General features: G+C 42.2%; 2 protein-coding genes across 2 annotated transcripts in view; one reads left to right on the top strand and one right to left on the bottom strand.

The window, feature by feature from the left end:
• Positions 1 to 12,203, bottom strand: part of LOC117727444 (nesprin-1) — a 77,909-nt gene extending 65,706 nt beyond the window's left edge. Inside the window, exons 1-23 of the mRNA XM_034527765.1 lie at positions 12,128 to 12,203; positions 10,466 to 10,527; positions 8,826 to 8,921; positions 8,592 to 8,669; positions 8,421 to 8,513; positions 7,206 to 7,402; positions 6,643 to 6,842; positions 6,119 to 6,219; positions 5,873 to 5,962; positions 5,455 to 5,568; positions 5,242 to 5,379; positions 4,889 to 5,053; positions 4,607 to 4,719; positions 4,283 to 4,451; positions 3,988 to 4,084; positions 3,652 to 3,857; positions 3,377 to 3,529; positions 3,001 to 3,138; positions 2,772 to 2,873; positions 2,362 to 2,529; positions 1,748 to 1,906; positions 941 to 1,663; positions 476 to 610 (exon numbers count right to left, since the gene is read on the bottom strand). Coding sequence (XP_034383656.1) covers positions 476 to 610; positions 941 to 1,663; positions 1,748 to 1,906; positions 2,362 to 2,529; positions 2,772 to 2,873; positions 3,001 to 3,138; positions 3,377 to 3,529; positions 3,652 to 3,857; positions 3,988 to 4,084; positions 4,283 to 4,451; positions 4,607 to 4,719; positions 4,889 to 5,053; positions 5,242 to 5,379; positions 5,455 to 5,568; positions 5,873 to 5,962; positions 6,119 to 6,219; positions 6,643 to 6,842; positions 7,206 to 7,402; positions 8,421 to 8,513; positions 8,592 to 8,669; positions 8,826 to 8,921; positions 10,466 to 10,527; positions 12,128 to 12,203 — 3,573 coding nt within the window. The remainder of the gene's footprint in view (positions 1 to 475; positions 611 to 940; positions 1,664 to 1,747; positions 1,907 to 2,361; positions 2,530 to 2,771; positions 2,874 to 3,000; positions 3,139 to 3,376; positions 3,530 to 3,651; positions 3,858 to 3,987; positions 4,085 to 4,282; positions 4,452 to 4,606; positions 4,720 to 4,888; positions 5,054 to 5,241; positions 5,380 to 5,454; positions 5,569 to 5,872; positions 5,963 to 6,118; positions 6,220 to 6,642; positions 6,843 to 7,205; positions 7,403 to 8,420; positions 8,514 to 8,591; positions 8,670 to 8,825; positions 8,922 to 10,465; positions 10,528 to 12,127) is intronic.
• A 1,937-nt stretch (positions 12,204 to 14,140) lies between these two features.
• On the top strand, positions 14,141 to 16,231 carry atp5mpl (ATP synthase membrane subunit 6.8PL). The gene is made up of 4 exons (XM_034527600.1): positions 14,141 to 14,254; positions 15,079 to 15,202; positions 15,507 to 15,527; positions 16,090 to 16,231. The coding sequence occupies exons 2-4, from the start codon at positions 15,079 to 15,081 to the stop codon at positions 16,101 to 16,103; spliced, it is 159 nt and encodes a 52-aa protein (XP_034383491.1). The 5' UTR covers positions 14,141 to 14,254; the 3' UTR covers positions 16,104 to 16,231.
• Positions 16,232 to 18,583: the final 2,352 nt, after the last annotated feature.

The following is an 18,583-nucleotide window of genomic DNA, read 5'->3' as shown; positions in this document are numbered from 1 at the left end:
ATCAAGCAGGTTCACCAGAAACTCCTTCAGGCCAGAGTCCAGCAGGGCCTCCGGCAGTGACCAGCCCGCCACGGGCAGACCAAGATCCGGCTTGGCTGTCACCTTTGACCTACAGTCAGACCAGGAGCAGAGCATTGCCTCACTGCTGCTGGAGACCCAGGTCGTATTGGCCCCAACCGGAGGGAAGGGAGGCCGGGGACTGACTGTCAGACCCTGCTGTAGTCAAATAAAGTGGCTCTAGTGCTCAGAAACACACTTTTGTCCTCAGAGACTGACAAAATCAACACAAAAGGAAGTTCCTCATAGTAGCTTTAAACAAAACCTAACTGGATTATATTATTTCATCATTTTAAAGAAAAAGTTAGAAATTTCACTAAACAGGGTTATGCGCTTTGAGTTTGATGAGAGGACCCATATCACTCTAATTTCTAGTGTGTGTATAACGGTCTATTTCTGTACAAACCCCCCTTCATACCTCCCACTGCTTTCTGACTGAGGCTGAGAGGAGCATCAAGTCCTGGAGTTGGGACCCTGTACAAAAGGCCCCAAAACCCTCAACAGCACCCAGGAACTCATTGAGGATGGCAGGCTGCAGAATCTTTAAAGCTATCTGCACAGAAAGACAGAAAGCTGGAAAAACATGCACAAAACTGGACGCTATGCAAACGCATAACCCCACAGACCTTTAAGATTGTGTCCAAATTGTGAGATTATATTTTGAGTTTCTAAGGTCTGGATGTTGTAGCGTGAAAATCATTTGCTCTGTTAGCATTTGATAAGCTGTTTTTTTGTCAAATTCAGTAAAAAATCTGAAAGTTAAGACTTCGGAATAGAATATGAATTAAAGTAAATCCCTATTTGAATAAATTAATTCAGAGCTGACCCTTTATTCAACATTTAGAGTTAGTGATGTGCGTAGTCCATATTCTACATCATTTACCTGTTTCCTCTTGGCCTGTGACTCTGAAATCTCTTTGCCACCGAATAACTTGATGGCTTGCTGGATGCGTCCTTTCAGACGAAACCTGGCCTTCTCCAGTCTGCTCCTCGCCATTGAGTGGGCTTTTGAATGAACTTCACTGTGGATCATAACCGGCCGCTGTGGAGATGTTTGAGCACTTGGCTGCCCTCTTATTCTAGGTTTCCATGTACGGGTTTGTGAGGGAGATGAGCTTCCCTCTTCCTCCGGGACTGGACTTGTCACATGTTGAGACAGAACTGGACCTTTTTCACACCTTGGTGCAACAGGAGTTTGCATCGAAGCAGGCAGAACTTGATCATGTCGACTCCGGCTTGAAGCTTGAGCGTGACACTTGGAAAGTGACTGAGGCGGGACCACGGGCTCAGGTTCAGCTTCTTTTGCAGTGTGAGCAAGAGGAGTCTGAATATGAGGCCGCGGTTCCCTCGGCGGCCGGGGAAGCATTTGGATTTCAACGCGGGGTTTAACAATGGCGGTTTCACCTCTCGTCATTTGTCGAGGCGTCTCAGGTGAAGTCTCAGGTGAAACCAGATTTGGGTCCTGGGTGAACATAACATTCCCAATCGGGTCTACAAATTTGGTTTTGGCCACAACAAAGAACCCTGCCTCTGGCTGTCTCTGTGTCTGATGGGCTGCGTTGACGTGTTGCAGAACCCCAATGTAACTAAACATTCCAAGAATCTCCTAAAAAAAAACATTAAAATACATACATGAAAATATGAGTGACGGTTGAAGAACTCAAATCTATCATACATTGACTTATCTCACCTGGCAGTGGGAGACGGCCTCTGAGATCCTGTCCTGCGTGCCGGAGGTGCTGAGGTGCTGCAGAGGAGAGCTTTTCTGTACTCGTGCCACAAGGTCCTGCAGATCCTGTCCCTCAGTTGCAACCTGGTTCTCCAGCTGCACACCTCGAGGGATCAGCACCTAGAGAGGATTATATAGCAAGCATTGTATTATCTGTACTGAACCAAACATTAGCATAGTTTACAACTTTAGAGGACACACGCTTTATATTGGCCCCAAAGTCACACCAAAGGCACGCTCGAGCGCCCAATGGCCTCAACCCAAGTCACTCAAATCCAGTTTTGGATAGTCATATTTCATGGGAAAAGGTGTCACACTACTACATTACCCACACCATTTACAAGTAATTACTGGGAAACACAATGTGGAAACACAACAATAATGAGCCCCTGAGATCAAACATAAGGAAAAAAGACATGACAAACCTGGAGCGTATATATCACCAACAGCATTGACACCATTTACTCTTGCTGAAGTCAGTTTCACCAATCAAAACAAGTACTATACTCAAGAGCCACGAATGGCCATGTAAAGGACCTGTAGGACATGTATGAAAGTGCACAACGTTTGCTGACTTTGGCTGCAGATTCCAATGCAGAGCGTCCTCTGTGCCTTTTCTCCCTTAGGTGCTGGTAACAGTCCGTAGCCTCTGTGCTCCAGTGGTCCAGCTCAGCCAGACGGCCCTCCAGCCTGGACGCAGCCCGCTGCAGCTCTCCACAGGTCCTCTCTGCCTCATCAAGCATCTGTCATGCAGATAAACCCTTAGTTTGTCATACTACAACATATGAGAGCAGCACTATGTAAACCAGATGATATATCCATAACAGATCGTACTACAATGTTGTGCTTGTAACTGCAGTGTTTCCTCTTTGTAGTCTTATATACAAATTGGACAGCTTCATAATGGGTGTAGTTAAGAATCAGAAATAGGAATGAGGCCTGTGCGAATGTATCAGTCAGTCAGAGAGTTTTTGCAGCAGGGTACCTGTGGGAGATTTTGCTGGAGGTTCTCCGTGTTGCTTGTTTGAAAGTACGGGGATGGAGGGAGAGATGAAAGATCCATCTCGGCCATCTTTTTACTCAGTAGCTGATAGAAAGTACAAGAAGCAAAAAAAAGAGAGTCTAGCCAGGGCATGGAGACATATAAAATGCATGCCTATGTCTTGCTGCTAATTCTTATCAGCTCATCAGTTAGTATATTTGTTGTTGCCAACCTGTAGTTTCTGCCTGTTAGCCTTCAGTGGGACTGAGGCTACCTCCAGAGGCTGCCTCAGCAGACTGCTGGCCTCCTGGGTCAGTGAACGCACCACCTGAAGACACGGGGGACCAACACTGGGCTCCGATGATACTTCCTAAGAAAGACGTGTTCATGACTAGCGGTGTTGGGGAGATAGTGGTTACATATACAGAGTTAAGCAATTCAATTACAAAATAGATGCAATCGGTTCCATTTACTGAGAAAATCTATATAAGTAATGAAATGACAATCGCTAACATTTAAAATCCTTTTTGTTTTAATTGAATCTTAACTGTACCTCCATGCACAGCGTGTGCCTGTGTGGAAAGAACAGTGAGAACATGCATACTTACAAACTTCATCCTCTTCATGCATTCAGCCCACTTCATGTTGACCTTGCCGAGTTGCTCGGCCAGAGCGCGGCTGGTTGAAGATGCTGTCACTTCAATGAGGACGTTCCCCGCCTCGTTTAACTTGGCCTGACATGACGCCCGCTCACTCATGTCCTACAGTAACCACACCACATTCACGATTGGCTATTTGCAACTTGCAATCACTGGACTTCCTAAAGACTCATAAAGTAATCTTTTTGAGTTATTCATTGACATAATTGCAGACAAGAGGTTACCTGTGTCCCCACAGGAGGAGACTGGGCGTGTGAAAGTGTCTTCTGGGCCAGCCATGTCTGGAGAGACGTCAGGCACTGGTTGTAAGTTTCCCAAGCAGACAGCGCTCTCTCCATCATCCCTCTCGCAGCCATCACGGCCTGCGTGGCCAGCTCAGCGTCACTTTCTGCTTCCTTCACCTGACGAGTAACAAGCTGGGAATCTTCACCTGAGTGGGGAGGGAGGAGTGTGTGGAGGTCACGTCTTGCCTTTTAAAAATAAAAAATCGACAGAGTTCTCTCTACACATCAAAGATCAAGCTAGGATTTCATGCTTCGAGAGTTATCATAGACATCCACCTAGTGCTGCCTTGCTGGTGTAAGTATCCGCCTTCTCCTTCAGGTTTTGGAGGGCGTCCATCAGAATTAAAAGCAGGCCATGGCGCTCCACCGTTTCCTAGACAACAAAACAACAGAACTTATCATATGATTAGATTTTTTTTAACTAAATGCCAACAGTATATTGTTTTTCCCCCCCAAGTGCTTTGAGAGTTAGTTTGATATTATGCCATTCCTAAATAATGTGTGTCACAGCAGTGTTGGTTTCTGCAACTGGTGCAACAAGGTTTTATGTCCTGCTCTTCCAGATACGTACATGCCAGTCCTGCAGAAGCAGAAGCACAGTCTCCTGAGATCTGTAGGGAGCTTTCCAGGTCAAACGTTTAGCACTGATGCGGCCCAAGAGATCCAGTACAGTGTGACGGTGTTCCTGGTATTCCAACTTGATCCCTTGATACTTGGCGGTGACTCGGATATCAGTTAAGCTGTTTTCAAATACAGGTGGTAATCTATTATTTCATTAAATTTAATTGGAATCAAACTGCAGATAATAGATACTTGTTGGGCTTTCAAAGTCCATGTGGGGATATAGACGTTGAAAAAATTCAGTAATAAAAGAAGTTGACCAGATATCACGCACCGTCTTTTTATCTCATTAAACCTTTCAAGGGGCACGAGTACGTTTCCTAAGTCATCCATGTTGTGGAAGGTATCAAGGGTATTGACGAAGTGGCTCATCTCCTTAATTAAAGTCTGAAAAAAACAGCAAACAACATTATTAGAAGTTTCATGTCATGCTGTCTGTTCATGTCCACAACAGCCTTGTCTCACAGTTGTTTCAGAACACTAGAACATCGTAATTGTTTCATATTCGAGAACAGGACAGATCAAATCTGTTCTGAAGCTTCAACATTTAAATAACCTTGTGTGTGTCTTGTTGCGCTCTCGCTTCTTTCGCAGCATCTGCGTGATCTTTCACTCTTCCTCCCTCTTCTGTAAGCGCTGCCTCCGCACGCTGCAGCCACACGACGACTGAGTCCAGAGGAGGAGGAAGGCTTGAGTCAAGGTCTACTTTACAACTTTGCAGCTGGGGAACACACACACACACACACACACACACACACACACACACACACACACACACACACACAACCGGGTATAAGGATAAAACAATTGTAATGTAGTTGTACACTCACAAATTCCATATTGCATTATGCTAAATACTCAATAAAAAAGAAACCACAGGATGCCATAAGTAAATATGTATTTCTTCACCTCCTGTTGCAGACGATCCCACGCTGTCCTGAGAGCACATTGCTCGAGGCTCAGCTCGGGGCGGCGTCTTATGGCAGCAAGGAGGGTCATCACTGGTCTCCTTTGCTCCGTGAAGGAGCCTCCGAGGTTCTGAAACACCTGACGAACAAAACAAAGTCAAACGTATGACCGCTGGAATGTTTTCTTCTTTCGGCTCTCGTTCTTTGTGCTTACATGATATTTTTCTGCAAAGCTTGATTGCTCTGTAGCCGTCCGTGCCTCTGACAGCTCCTGGTAGGCTCGCTGCAGCCAGGAAGTCACCTCTAGTGCTCGCTCACTTAAAGAGACCTACGTTTTCAAGATATAAACCGTCAGTAACTTTTGTAGCTGCAGAATTCGTGGAAACATATAAGAAGTATGAACCATAATATAGATCTAACAGTTAACCTCAACTGTGACAGCAATGATTTTTTTTTACCCCTGTAAACAGCAGCAGAAACTTTAGAGTAGTCTTTTAAAGGGGAAGCCATGCATCTCATGACGGCTGTCAATATAATTTGTATCATTAATGCAAATTACAGTGAGAGAGAGAAAAGATCTGAAAACTGACAAATATTAACTGAAGGACTTCTTTGCTTGGTGTATAAGCTACCTGACGTACTGGTGAGACAGCAAGTGCTGGAGGGAAGTGAGCGGGCGAGTTCACAGGTGAGAGAGGAAAGGGCTGGACCAGAGGAAACAGCTACACCACCATCACCATGAGAACAAGGGAAATAATGAACACCCCTCAGTTTCATGCAAGAGAGTGTGGGTTGAAGCTTGAAAGGGGGAAACAGAGTACCAGTACTATGCGGTTACTCAAGCTTAAGAGGGAAGATGTCAAAGTGACACTGCCTACCTGCAGATGGTCATCGGGTGCTGGCATGTCATTAGAGTATTGTAGAAACTGGGCCACATACGTCATAATGGACTTCTCATCAGGGTCTTTAACGTCAACGTCTGAGGTGCAGGTCAATACACAGAAAGGCTTTAGGGTTGTTCAGGATGGCAGCAACTCAACTGTCATTTCATATGACCTTAGGTTTGTTTTTTAAAAATGTGTAATATTAGAAAATATTACACTTTTTCTTTCTGCTTCCTTAGAGCAGTAATTTGTAAATTTGCTAATTCTATCTAATTCCACTGCAGCCACAGGTTACACCTTCTTTGTACGAAAAGCAAGTAACACAGTTATTGTCTGTGGTAAAAATGGATGAACAACGTAATATTTATTGAATAACTACCATAGTGAGTCTTTAAAAGAAGTCCATGGCAATAATTTGTTTATGATTGGTATTAGTAATTTGTCATGCTACCTGTTATTTGGAAATACTGTGAAACATTATTTTGAACTTCTCAACAATACCCCTTGGTAAGCCTCACCCTGGGGCTCCAGCAGACGGGGGATGTGGAGCTCCCGCTCAGCGAGGTGAAACACCTCTTCCAGGTTCTCCTGGTTGCTTCTCAACTGGACCAGTGAGAGATCCGCCAGCTGTGGTCTGAGGGAACACAGGATGGCCAAGAAGGCCTCCCCACTTCTCCAGCTCGACTTGAAGTTCTTCACACCGATGGAGCAACCAACCCTAGAGACAAAAGAACACAAAAATCGCCTCACAAAATGTCCTAGTGTGGCAAGAAAATGATGGCTCACCACTGCAAAGGCAGTTCAAAAGCCGTGAGTGGAGATACTCAGATGGCGGTCTGTATATTCAAGAGTCTGCATGTGACATAGGAAGCCCAAATAAATCTTACTAGGTCACCTTTTACAGTTTGTGTGTTGGTAGGCGTTCCAGATAACACAATGTTGGTGCACAAGCACTGACAAAGTGAGCTGCTCGTGAGCTGTCCCCTTTAAGGAAGACCAGAATGTATGACAAACCAAAGAGGGTCTGAGCCAGTCTTAATTGTGATAACAGCAAACAGCACATCCACAATGGATTACTCACTTTAGGCACTGGTCCCTGACCCACATGAGCAGGGCCTTCTTGGCAGATAGTCGAAAGCGTGTGTGGAGAGGCGACGTCCGGCCTGCGGGGGCCGGACTAGCCGGGACTGGACTGCCAGACCAGAAGTCCAGACTGGCCAGAGAGTCGAGGGAGGAATGACACGAACTGTAGGAGAGAGTGCTGGCCAACTCTTCGATCTACAATACAGACAGTGAAACTAAATGTTGGATATCAAGTTATCAGTATCTTTAATTAAGCAATAAGGTTCGAGAGGCAGGACTGTATCGTACAATAATGTCCGGTTCAAGGGTGTTGTTAGGCCCGACGCGTAGTCCTGCCTCGAGGACCTTTTTGCTTTTATAATACGGTTGCCAGCGACATTATAAATAGTAAGTAAATATTAAGCTGCCTTTCAGCACAAAATAGTTGTAGCCACCAAACGTTGTGTATCGCATTTCAGTAGCCGAGAGAAAATAGTCCCCGTGTGCTGGGCTGTTGCTATGCAACAGACAAACAGCATTGGGAACATCACGTTTGTTAGCCTAGCTAGATCTCGCACCATCTCATTCATTCACATTGCTCATTTTATAAAAGGTTCCATTAAAATAACAAAGATGACAATGGGACACTTGCAATACAATAATATTTAATTTAAACATTAACGTTTGGATATCTCCATTAACGTTACTTGTGCATCCGTGGAAAACGTTTCTCATGTCCCCTTCGTCTCTGATGATATCGCTTCCGACCACTCTCGCTCTCTTTGCCGATGACTCGGTGTTGGAAGTGCCTTCTCCAGAAGGATATTATTATTATTATTAATTATGAAGGGAGCTTTTTTCTCGTCACACAACTTTTCATAGGTCTCAATTTCTTTCTTATCTATGGCGGCATGACGTCCACCTGAAGTTCCTCTTCGGCTAACCACTCATCAAAATATCAAAGTTCACTTGAAACATGTTTGTTAACTGAAGCGCAAAATCTACCTGTTATTTTGAGTGCGCATTGATATGGAACGCTCAGATAAATGTACTGAATAAAGTACACCCCGTGACACACTCTCAACCAATCAGAATCCTTGATTTCATCTACCCGTATTATAAAATGGTGTATACATATGGAAAATGTCCAGTCAGTACAGGCTCTCAGTATTACTGATGCATCACAAGATGCTGCTGCTTCTTAAGTTAATATGTTTTTGCCACTGGTACGTACATGACAGTGGAGGATGATGGTCCATATGAGTCCGAGGATGATGGAGGGTCGCCCATCTATGATATCCGGGATGTTTATATTGACCAATTTGATCTACACCAACCAACCACAACAAGGTTAACACAAACACACGGCACATTCAGATGCCATGTCTCTTTTGTGCAAACTTACAGATTTTCTCTTGAGAAAGTTCAGTGCTGTCTCAATGTTGGCCCTCTGCTGGAAAACCCCTCGGCCTCTTTGTCTTTTCTGTGGAGACAAATTACAAAGTCAGCTTTGTCGGGATAACAATTTTTATTTGGGAACCGTTTTGTGGATTTTGTCTTCTGATGAATTACAGAACACTGGGAGGAATTTGTAATCTATTCAACTCCCTGATAACAGAAGCACATTGTAGAAACTCACCATGGGTTGGCTACTCATCACCTCCAACAGGTCCAGCAGCTGTGATCCATCTCTGAGGTCAGAGAAGAGGTCTGACACAGATGAGGGAGGGCATCGCTGTAAGAACGCACACAGATACATCTTAATAACATCAAAACAAAAGAGTGGGCGAGTTCAGGTTAAAAATACAGTAAAACGTATTGATAAATGAGTTCCTTCGAGTTCAAAGCCTATTGGATGCTTTCACTTCCTGTTTGGCAGTTTGGACCTTGGACCAGCAGGTAATATGGATGCAAGCTGTGATTGATGTGAAAGATGACAGGAGGCATACTGAAATACTTTTAAATGCCTTTTGTGAGCATGCTACACCCATGTGCACTTCCTTCCTGCTGTCTTTCAACCAAAACTCGCTGCGATGAAACTGGATTCATTCAAACGTCTCTGGGTCAAAGCTTCGGGTCGAGTCACAACAATGGACGTTGTCCTCTGGACAAAGAGGAAGTAGCTCCTGTTGAGTGTTGTCGGTGGACTCAGATTGGCGAGACAGATGGCAGGTTGACAACCAGGGATTTTAGAGCTCAGTCATATGGACATGAGGTTATGAAAAGGTGTCTGGATTCAAATTACATGGCGTCCTGCTTCACTGAACCACTATTTATACTCTCACAAGCAGCTCGACGTCTTTCCAACCAGATCCACGGTGAACTGCTTCATGCACCTCACAGCATGTCCACAGCCGGCTTCATTTCATTTGCAGACCGACCACAGCATGAACTCATGTCATTTTTCAACACTCGGCAGACATCACCAAAATATTTAGACGCATTTTAATTCTGGTCCAAATATTGCAGATTGAAAAGCATTCAAAACTCCAAGCATCTCCACACTTGTGATTAGGTTTTGCTTGCAACATCTCCCAAATTAAAAGCAGGTTTTGGAAAATATAGTGGACACAATAGCTCAAGCTTTTACTGATTCTTACATGAAAATAAAAGGGCAACATGTAGAGTATTTTAAAGGGACATATCATGTTTATTTTCAGGTTCATAATTGTATTCTGGATTTCTACTAGAATATGTTTACATGCCGTGATGTTCGAACCACACACAGTATTTTCTCCCACTGTGTGTCTGAATATACTGTACCTGTATTCACACTCTCTTTAAGTGGGTCGGTAGGTTCTCAGAAACCCAAATGTATGTGCACAAGCACATTATGTCACCTTAAAGATATTAAAACTAAGCCATGCAATACATGAGTAGCATGTCCATCTGCAACCTTGTGCCACATTTTCTCATCAGTCCCTTTTTGCGTCACTTCTCAAGCGTTTCTCTATTGTACTCAATAATATAATCCAACTGCCACAAAGATTATCTCTAAAATGGCATATGGAAAATGGGCTTTAAAAATATTGATCCTATTTCACAGCTGAATGTCAACCTTTGTGTGAGATATATTCAATAAAGCACCTGGTCTTTATTTAATAAAAAATATTTGATAATACCTTTAAAACAATGCTTTCACAGGCATGAAAAATAAATTAAAACCATTCGGGAGCTTTCTTTTCGGTTCCGATCAGTTTCTTGTTTTCTTCAACAAATAAGAGAACATGTACATTAATGTATCCTTTCAGCATCACACACACATATATCTCCACTCACCTTAGCCAGTTGAGCGTTTATCCAGTTGGTGAATGTTCGTTTCTGAATCTGCTCATGCTCCACTGTCGATGAAGCAGACACTCAGATTGTAATATACACATTCAGGACCCCCTGTATTTAAATGAGTGGGTACAGTTATGAAGTACTGGATACTAAAATCCTTGATTTCTGTAAGAAACACATAAATAAAAACAATATTTTTTTAAATGGATGTTGGAAGCTTGTGTTTGCTGCAAATAGGTGCACACAGTAATTAGGTGGTACGTTGCATCCCTGGGTGGTCTCAGTCTCCTTAATATGAGTCTACGTGTCACACTAAATACATTCCAGTAGATTCCTCATACTAATCCAGAAATCTCAGAAGAGCAGCGTAACCCCGGTCTGAGCAGCAGGTCAGTCACAAGCTACTCACAGACATCAGAGGACTGGGGGACTCTTCGACCTTCCATGATTATGACTATTGGTCAAAAGTTACATGAACATATTGAGTGAAGATTCCACTTAACCAACATCCAACTGCAACGTCTCCAACAGTAGATGACCTTCCTCTTTGAGCTAAAGTAAGGCTACTGGCTGTGATCTGGCTTCCAAGACAGTGACACACACAGCACATGCACACTGAGACACACTCACAGTGCTGGTGAACTCCCAGACAGACGTATGCACACACACAGTGAGGTGGATTCTGGGAATCCATGGTTCTGAAGAGGCACCGGACCCAATCTTAAGCTTCAATTGCCAACACATAAACCTTTTACTCTATATACAGTTATAAAGTGTTACGGTATAATGACAGAAGGGACAGGAGCTTCAAGAAATATGCAATGGAATGTGCTTGTTTAGAGTATATTTAAATGATGGATTCTTTGATTAGAGTCGTTCCTTCCTGCAGACCGAACATGGCGAGAATGACAAAACAAAAGAAGCTGTGGAGACTTTTTGTTATGATTCAATCTGTAATAAATACCAATTTCCCTTTCAGATATCAGACCTGGTTATGAATCAAACTCAGTGAGTCTGCTGCTTGTTTAAGAGCGTGCCCAAGCAGGGAACTCCCGAGCGTTTTTAATCTCTCGACTCCACCCAAACAACAGTCAGAAGCTTCAACACATAATAATATCTTCCTGCTTCAAGCCATTGTAAGTTGGCATTGGTCAAATATGTTACACAAGTTTATAACAAACATAATGCGGACACGATTTAATGTTGCAAACCCCTTAACAACATTCTGTATTTTGTGGTATGGAATGCCACGAGTGCCTCCTTCTGAGTGTGACTGAGGATGTTTACAAGCTGCTAACTACAATTTTTAAACTTCAGTTTAGTCTAATATGTCTGTGATGTAATCTTTACACATGTGAAATATCAAAATACAAATAGTGATCGCAAGTGTTGTGTCTCCAGGATGCCGAACGCAAACCTCGACTCCAGACACATATAATGGAACTAGCTTTAACCTGACAGTTGCACTTTATAGGCATGTCAACTGTCTTCTTATTACTTTCATTTTCACTTTTTAGGAACTCATTCAGGTTATGAATGTATATCTCTCATCAGAGAGATGGAACCCACATTGAAATAGTATCTCAACACATTTCAAAATGTATCCGCCACTTCAGCACATCACGTGTCACACAAACAAAAGCGTGGGAGTCGACTGACCTTGGAGGAGCATGTGCACGTTGTCGATGTCCAATGGAATGCCTCCATCGTCTTCCTCTGCTCCACCTGAAGCCATGAAGCCTGCAGCCCACAGCACGAAACCTCAGGAAGGTCCAGGAGACATGGATTTGTAAATCGTCCACTCCAGAGAAATCCACAATGTCAAAAAGGGAGAAAAAGAAAACGCCACGGGTAAATTACTGCAGTGTCAAATGTTTTGCTTAGCTGCGTCCGCTGCCTGATGTAAAGCAACGCATCCACGCCCTTACGTGACCACAGATACAAGTACACACATGTACTCAAACAACGAGCTCAAAGAGGAGGAATAACTGCTGTGAGGAAAGAGCTCCACTGTCATACCGTAGATATAAAAGAAAGAGATGGCCTGGTCACAAATCTTCTGCATACCTGTAGCAGGTCTGTAGTTACTGAAGACAGCTAGTGCACACTGGATTACAATGAAGAGCCCAGTGGAGTGTGTTCTATGTGCAATAGATGTCCTCAGCTGTGTCCTTTCATATTGGCACAACTCTGCGCTGATTCACTGTGTTGAATCCCTTCAAATAGGACTTGGCCTGAGGTGCTCATGAATGTACCAAGGTGCCTCTTGCCTATTGGAGCGTGAGGACAAACAATGCTGGAAAGTCCCACCCACGCTCACTGCAGGCCCAAATCACTCCTGCAGGCTCTCATACCAACTTAGTAACCTTTGGCTAAAAAGTATTCACATCCTCACAAATCCCAGAGAGTGTTTGCAAATGATCCTTGTTATGTGTGTTTCTGGAAGCAAACGTGTTTCTACTGATATCTCCCTGTTCTTCTATTTGCTTGTGAGCTAGTGCAATAATGTAGCAGCTGAGAACCAATGACGCTGAGAAAGACCTTTGATTTGATGCATTCATGTGAAACTGTTTCAAGTCCCTTTTAGGGTTAACTCATGACTGCAATATGCAGTATTTCATAAAAAAAATGAATTCTGCTTTCGTCGTTTCATAATTAGTTATAGCGATCTTTTAATTATTGTCCATTCACCAGAAGATTAAAATGGTGCACCAGCAACAGAGAGTGTCACCCAAGTCCATCTTTACCCTTGAGAGCAGTGCCAGTCTTTTATTTGTTGTTTCACTAGGGTGAGCTGACTGAGCTGGTGGAGTCAGTGTGCCACATGGCAGCTGCACCCTCACCTCGAATTTCACCTCGACACATGATTTAATTGTTCCACTGGTAAGTTGAAAACTGTGTAGCAGTTCAATCAAATGGGGAGGGGGGAGGGGAGACATGCCATGATAACAGTGTATTTAAATGTGAGGCAGGTTTTTTCCCATTGTTAAAAGCTTATTGTAGTGTGTTTCTACTATGTAAGACAATATAGATTATAAAAGCTCCAATTAAAGGAAACTGATATCAGGTTGAATTACATGATGGTCATCAAACTCTCGCTATTTTGACTTACCAGAGTGTGCCACCAGAGTAATTATTGATGTTTCAGCAGTACGTTATTGTTTACCTCAAGACAATGTGCAACACTTAATGTGAAACAAGATGTAAGAAACTCGTGTTGACCAGTTGTTGGACTTTGAGCACACACTTAATGCCCAAAACAGTTAGAATGTTCAGATTGCTGACCAATCCAATTTGACACAGCCTTACTTTGTATTACTGGTGATCATATCAGATTTTCTTTCTAAACATACTGTCGGCATACTGTTTTGACAAAAAGTAACATTATTTATTTTGACAGACAATGTTTTAAAGTATTAACTAAAATTATTGTAAGTAAGGTTTTAAAGTCAGATGTAACGTTACACCTACAGTATGCATTGACTGTGTTCAATTCAGGCTTATCACTTAATTCTGAATCGGTGAACTGCACATTATCCCCACATTTCAGATTCCAGGATTACTCTTGTTGAGCATTCATGTACACATCCTCAAGGTGGAGCCAAGAGAGAGCTAGACAGGTCACAAATTAGTTAATCGTGTATCTCCATCTGGTGGCGCTATACACCAAAACGCGTGTGACGTTCTACTCAAATGAGCGTAGAAGAAGACTTCCCCCCCGACGACTTTGACGTTTCGCAGCAGCACTTGTCCTGACCTTCTCACTGCAGCGCGACTAACTGGAAGGTAAGAGACGCGTTCATGCACTCATTTAGCAAAGGCACCGCATTAATAACAGAAACCAGTTGTCGCCTTAAACCACAGCGATGTAAAGTTAATAGTCTCTAACGTACTTAGTGTAGTTGTGTGTGTGTGCAACTTTGGCAGCTGTAGCGTCACCCGGCTAGCTAGCCGGCTAGTTTTATGCTAGTTTGTATTATTTGTATTTGTACAGCAGACACGCTTAATACGACAACCAGGGTCCAGTCATTGGTGGGAGTAGTTAGCTGGACAAGTAACATGACGGCAGTGTGGAAATCAGCTATTGTTTTAATGTCTGCATTTAATTATTATCTTCTTTAATGCTAAATATTTAGAGGTGGTAGTGTTAGCACTAACCATGGCGTTAGCAAAATACGTTACTTTCAGTTATTGGGACACGCCAATGAAATTACATCCCATACACGGCCGAGATGAGCGGTATTATTAGCTACGTTGACGGATGCCGATATTCTTTCGGTCAGTGTGTCCTCGGTGTGGATAGCCATTAGCAAGGCCGGACACAGCTCAGGGTCAGGGTAGCATTCAAGCGACCAAGCTAGCTTTATGTTGAGTAACCACATTGTCCGAATGAAGAAATCGGTTTCCAAAACGTAGCTTTAGTCTGTATTAGTGCAGCCTAACGTATTTGAAGTATTATGCAAAAAAGAGAGAAGCTTTTAGGATGAATTAGATATCCAAACTTGGTCCTGCAGTTAAGCTTTCTCTGTATGTATGACACGTTGGGCTTCTTGTCATTGTTTTATACATGAGCACTGTTTTGAAACTATGCTTGTTGCTTTCTCCCTTAGATGGCTGGACGCGCTTTTGCCAGTTGGTGGTCCAAGATGGGCCCTTACTACACTAAGGCCTACCAGGAGATGTGGGTGGGCATCGGCATCATGTCGTACCTGTACTACAAAGTTTCATATGGAGGTGTGTTCAAAGCTCACTCATTTGTACATGTTGAATCCAAACTGATTGTGGAGTAATGTTGTCGGTCTTGTATCGAAATATGGCATCCTTGTAGTTGACAGAAAGTTAGAGGTTTGAATGGTTTTTGAATGAAAAACAATCGGTCTTTGCACTTTGTTGAAGTGAGTTACGAATGTGTAATAAATGTGGCTTTCATAGCTGCTGTTTAAGTTTAAGTAGAAGTAACTTTAGATATACTTTAAAAATGCACGGTGCCTCAATGGTTTCGGTTAATTTAAGTAATAACTGTTTCCTTTTATTCCAGGCACAAAGGCTGTGAAGGAAAGTAAGTAGCCAAACATTTTATTGATTAACACTGTATAATGATGTTGGGGCAATGATTATATAGACTGCAACACAATATACATTTGTCTATCAAATTTTGCAATATCATCGGGAGCTGCCTCTACTTATCCCAGGCCTTATTGGTGCATTGGCCATTGTTGCCAATCAATCACTGATACATGGCAATATCCTTTAATGTGTGAGATATGTAATAGGTTTATAAAATGGAAAATAAATGTGTTGATTTTAAGCTCAGGTGTTAGTGATTTGGGTGATCACCCGCCGTGTCTTGGGATTCTGCAATCAGTTTTTCTTTTGGTGGAGGAAGGTTGCAGCAGTGAACATGACTTAGACTGCAGGATAAAAGGTTGGATGTGTCCAATGTTGTGCAACTACAGTTCCTCTAGATGTCACCGACAGGCTGACTTTACCAGCAGATTATTAGTTTTATTTCGTTTTGGTGCGGGAAGACATTCACGATGGTTTGCCAATGCTTGGACAGGGTTCAATTAATGGATTTGTATCATTAAACATGTCATTTTCTTGTGTTCCTCCTTTTACAGAGCCTTCCCATTGAGTTTTCCACCATGCCAACCACCCCTCCACCTGCTCTGAAATGAAGCCCAATCCTTAGTCCAGAAATCCAGCTTAATATTTGAATTTTTGTTAATATGGAGCAAATAAAGTTGCTATCTAAAACTTGTATTTCATTGTTGTCTTTAACTGAGTTTGTTGTGAATATAAAGTAATCCCTCATAAAAACTAAGTATGCATCGATGACTGCAGACAACAAGATGTTGTAATCAAAGTAAAGATACACACTTCATCAACAGACAATACAAACTTTGGAGTATTTCGGACTGATAATTGGCTGTGTTGATTTAGAAAAAGATACGTTCAACTACCTACTGACTGCCAACTCTGTCTTGCTCAATGGTACATCCAATGTTCATGTTGCGATAAAAAAGGATATTCAATGACTATGAACCTCTTCTATAATCGGTTATTTCTTCACTTCAGTTGCGATTTTGTGGTATTATTTATTTTAGTGTTTACCATATTCAGTTGTGGGAGAATGAGTGAGTCAATAATTGCAAATCAATCACAGTTTGGGATTACGTTTTAACAAACTCAACAGACAGAATCAACCACAGCATTGTAATATGTGCTGTCAAAAGATCTATGGCAAATAAATCTGTTTCTGTTGACAGTTTGGTTCACTGAGTTGACCCGTCCTGCCTGGGGCCAGAAGTTTGGTGCTGGGTGAAGAGGTGGTTAAACTGTGTGATTGCGCTATATAGATATCAACGTGTCAATACTTAATATGCACACGCATAATTGAATTATAGAAGACGTTCTTGGTATATCAAAGCAAATGTTATAACAATAGTTTGGTCAATTCTATATTTTACTAATACTGCTTTTATTGTCTAGTTTGTATATCATCCACTGCTGCTGGTGTTATTGGTAGTCATTATTTGTCCTGCGAGAGTCCTGGGACAGAGGATGTTGTATGCTGTACCGATTGTGACACCCTCTGAGGCACATTTGGGCGATATATAAATATATATTTAGTTAAACACCATATCTCTGTAGCATCTGATTATTTGTGTTTCAGCTAAAAATAAAATCAACCCCAAAAGAAGCTTTGTAGGCTCCAAAATATTTTTCTTCTGAATCTAGAAATCATCCAACTGTGTCCGTTGATGACATCTGTGATGGAATAATATAGCATTGCTTATGTTACAAAGGTAGAGCATACATTGCATAGAGAATTGGTTGATGTGAAGTGACTTGGAGGGTCACAGGGCCAGAGAAGACAATGGACCTCTGTCTTGAGACGGCCTTCGTAGCTAACGTAGATAAGAACAAATCGCAATGTGCTTGAGACAGCCGTTTTCTATGATTCTGCCACACTAACTTTTGTTAAGAATTGATACATTATATTCGTGAGAAATATGCTTACTTTGCAGAAACAGAAACTGGTTTATACTGGTTTAGATACAATCTAGACCTACATTGTCTTCTCATGATTTTTTGTTGTGTTTCTTTAAAAAGGGGTGTGACTTTCAGGTCTGTATAAAAGAGCATGAGGCCTTTTCAAATGTTGAAGCTTATGCCACAGACTGCCCCTTGTAGCTGTCTCATACTTGACGAAGACAACTATGATTTCAGAGACTTTATCTCTCCTTTCCCGATTGACATAGAAAATCTTCCATCATACATCACACTGCAGACGCAGTAGTCTTTGCAGGATTGCCCTCTTGGGGCCGAGATGAATCGATTGCTTTTGACAGAAGGGATGAGATACTAGTCCGGTGTGTAGGCATTCATGAATTTGTTCTACCGTAATGCTACATCATTAAATGAATGTCTGTCCTGAGTGTCTGGGGGAGCTGTCATGGTTACTTCCTGCTTCTAGTGCCAAGCTCATCATGCCACGGTTGCCTGAATATACAAAGTACATCAAGTGAAAAGAAGTACATGTGTACTGATGGTCTTTTAGTGATGGAACATCCAGTCGCTGATGTAACAAAGTATCATTTATTGGTGTTCAACAGTTTAAGCAGAATAAAATTAAGCAATGTCTAGACCATCATCAAATATGATGAGTAATTACAAGTCTTTTTTTCCTTCACAGATTGTTTTATTTTAATATTTTTAAGAGGCCTAAATAGGTCAACATATCATGTTTTTCACCCGAAATAATCTAATATTAGAACGAATATTAATATATATTGTGTATATTTTGAGTGCAGCGGTATGCTTTTTCTTCTCTCCTGTCCCTTTAAATCATCTTGGGACCCCTCATGTTTATCATGTGAATGGACAGAAGGGTTCAACTCATCTATCTCATTTTATGAGATCAATGTTGGTTTTGTGTGCGAAATCTTAACGTGCATGGCGAGGGGTAACTATACCTGTCACATAAATGTATCACAGTAAAAAAACAAATGCAGTGAAATTGAGTAAAGTAAAAAAATATATAGAAACACTGGGGTAAAGCACACGTTCTGCATCTCAGCACATTGCTCGAGTACATAAATATAGAATACT

The sequence above is a fragment of the Cyclopterus lumpus genome, chromosome 24 (assembly GCF_009769545.1).
Source record: "Cyclopterus lumpus isolate fCycLum1 chromosome 24, fCycLum1.pri, whole genome shotgun sequence".
NCBI classification, from domain to species: domain Eukaryota; kingdom Metazoa; phylum Chordata; class Actinopteri; order Perciformes; family Cyclopteridae; genus Cyclopterus; species Cyclopterus lumpus.
Note: the sequence above shows the minus strand (reverse complement) of the source record. Positions and strands in the feature narration are given on the sequence as shown.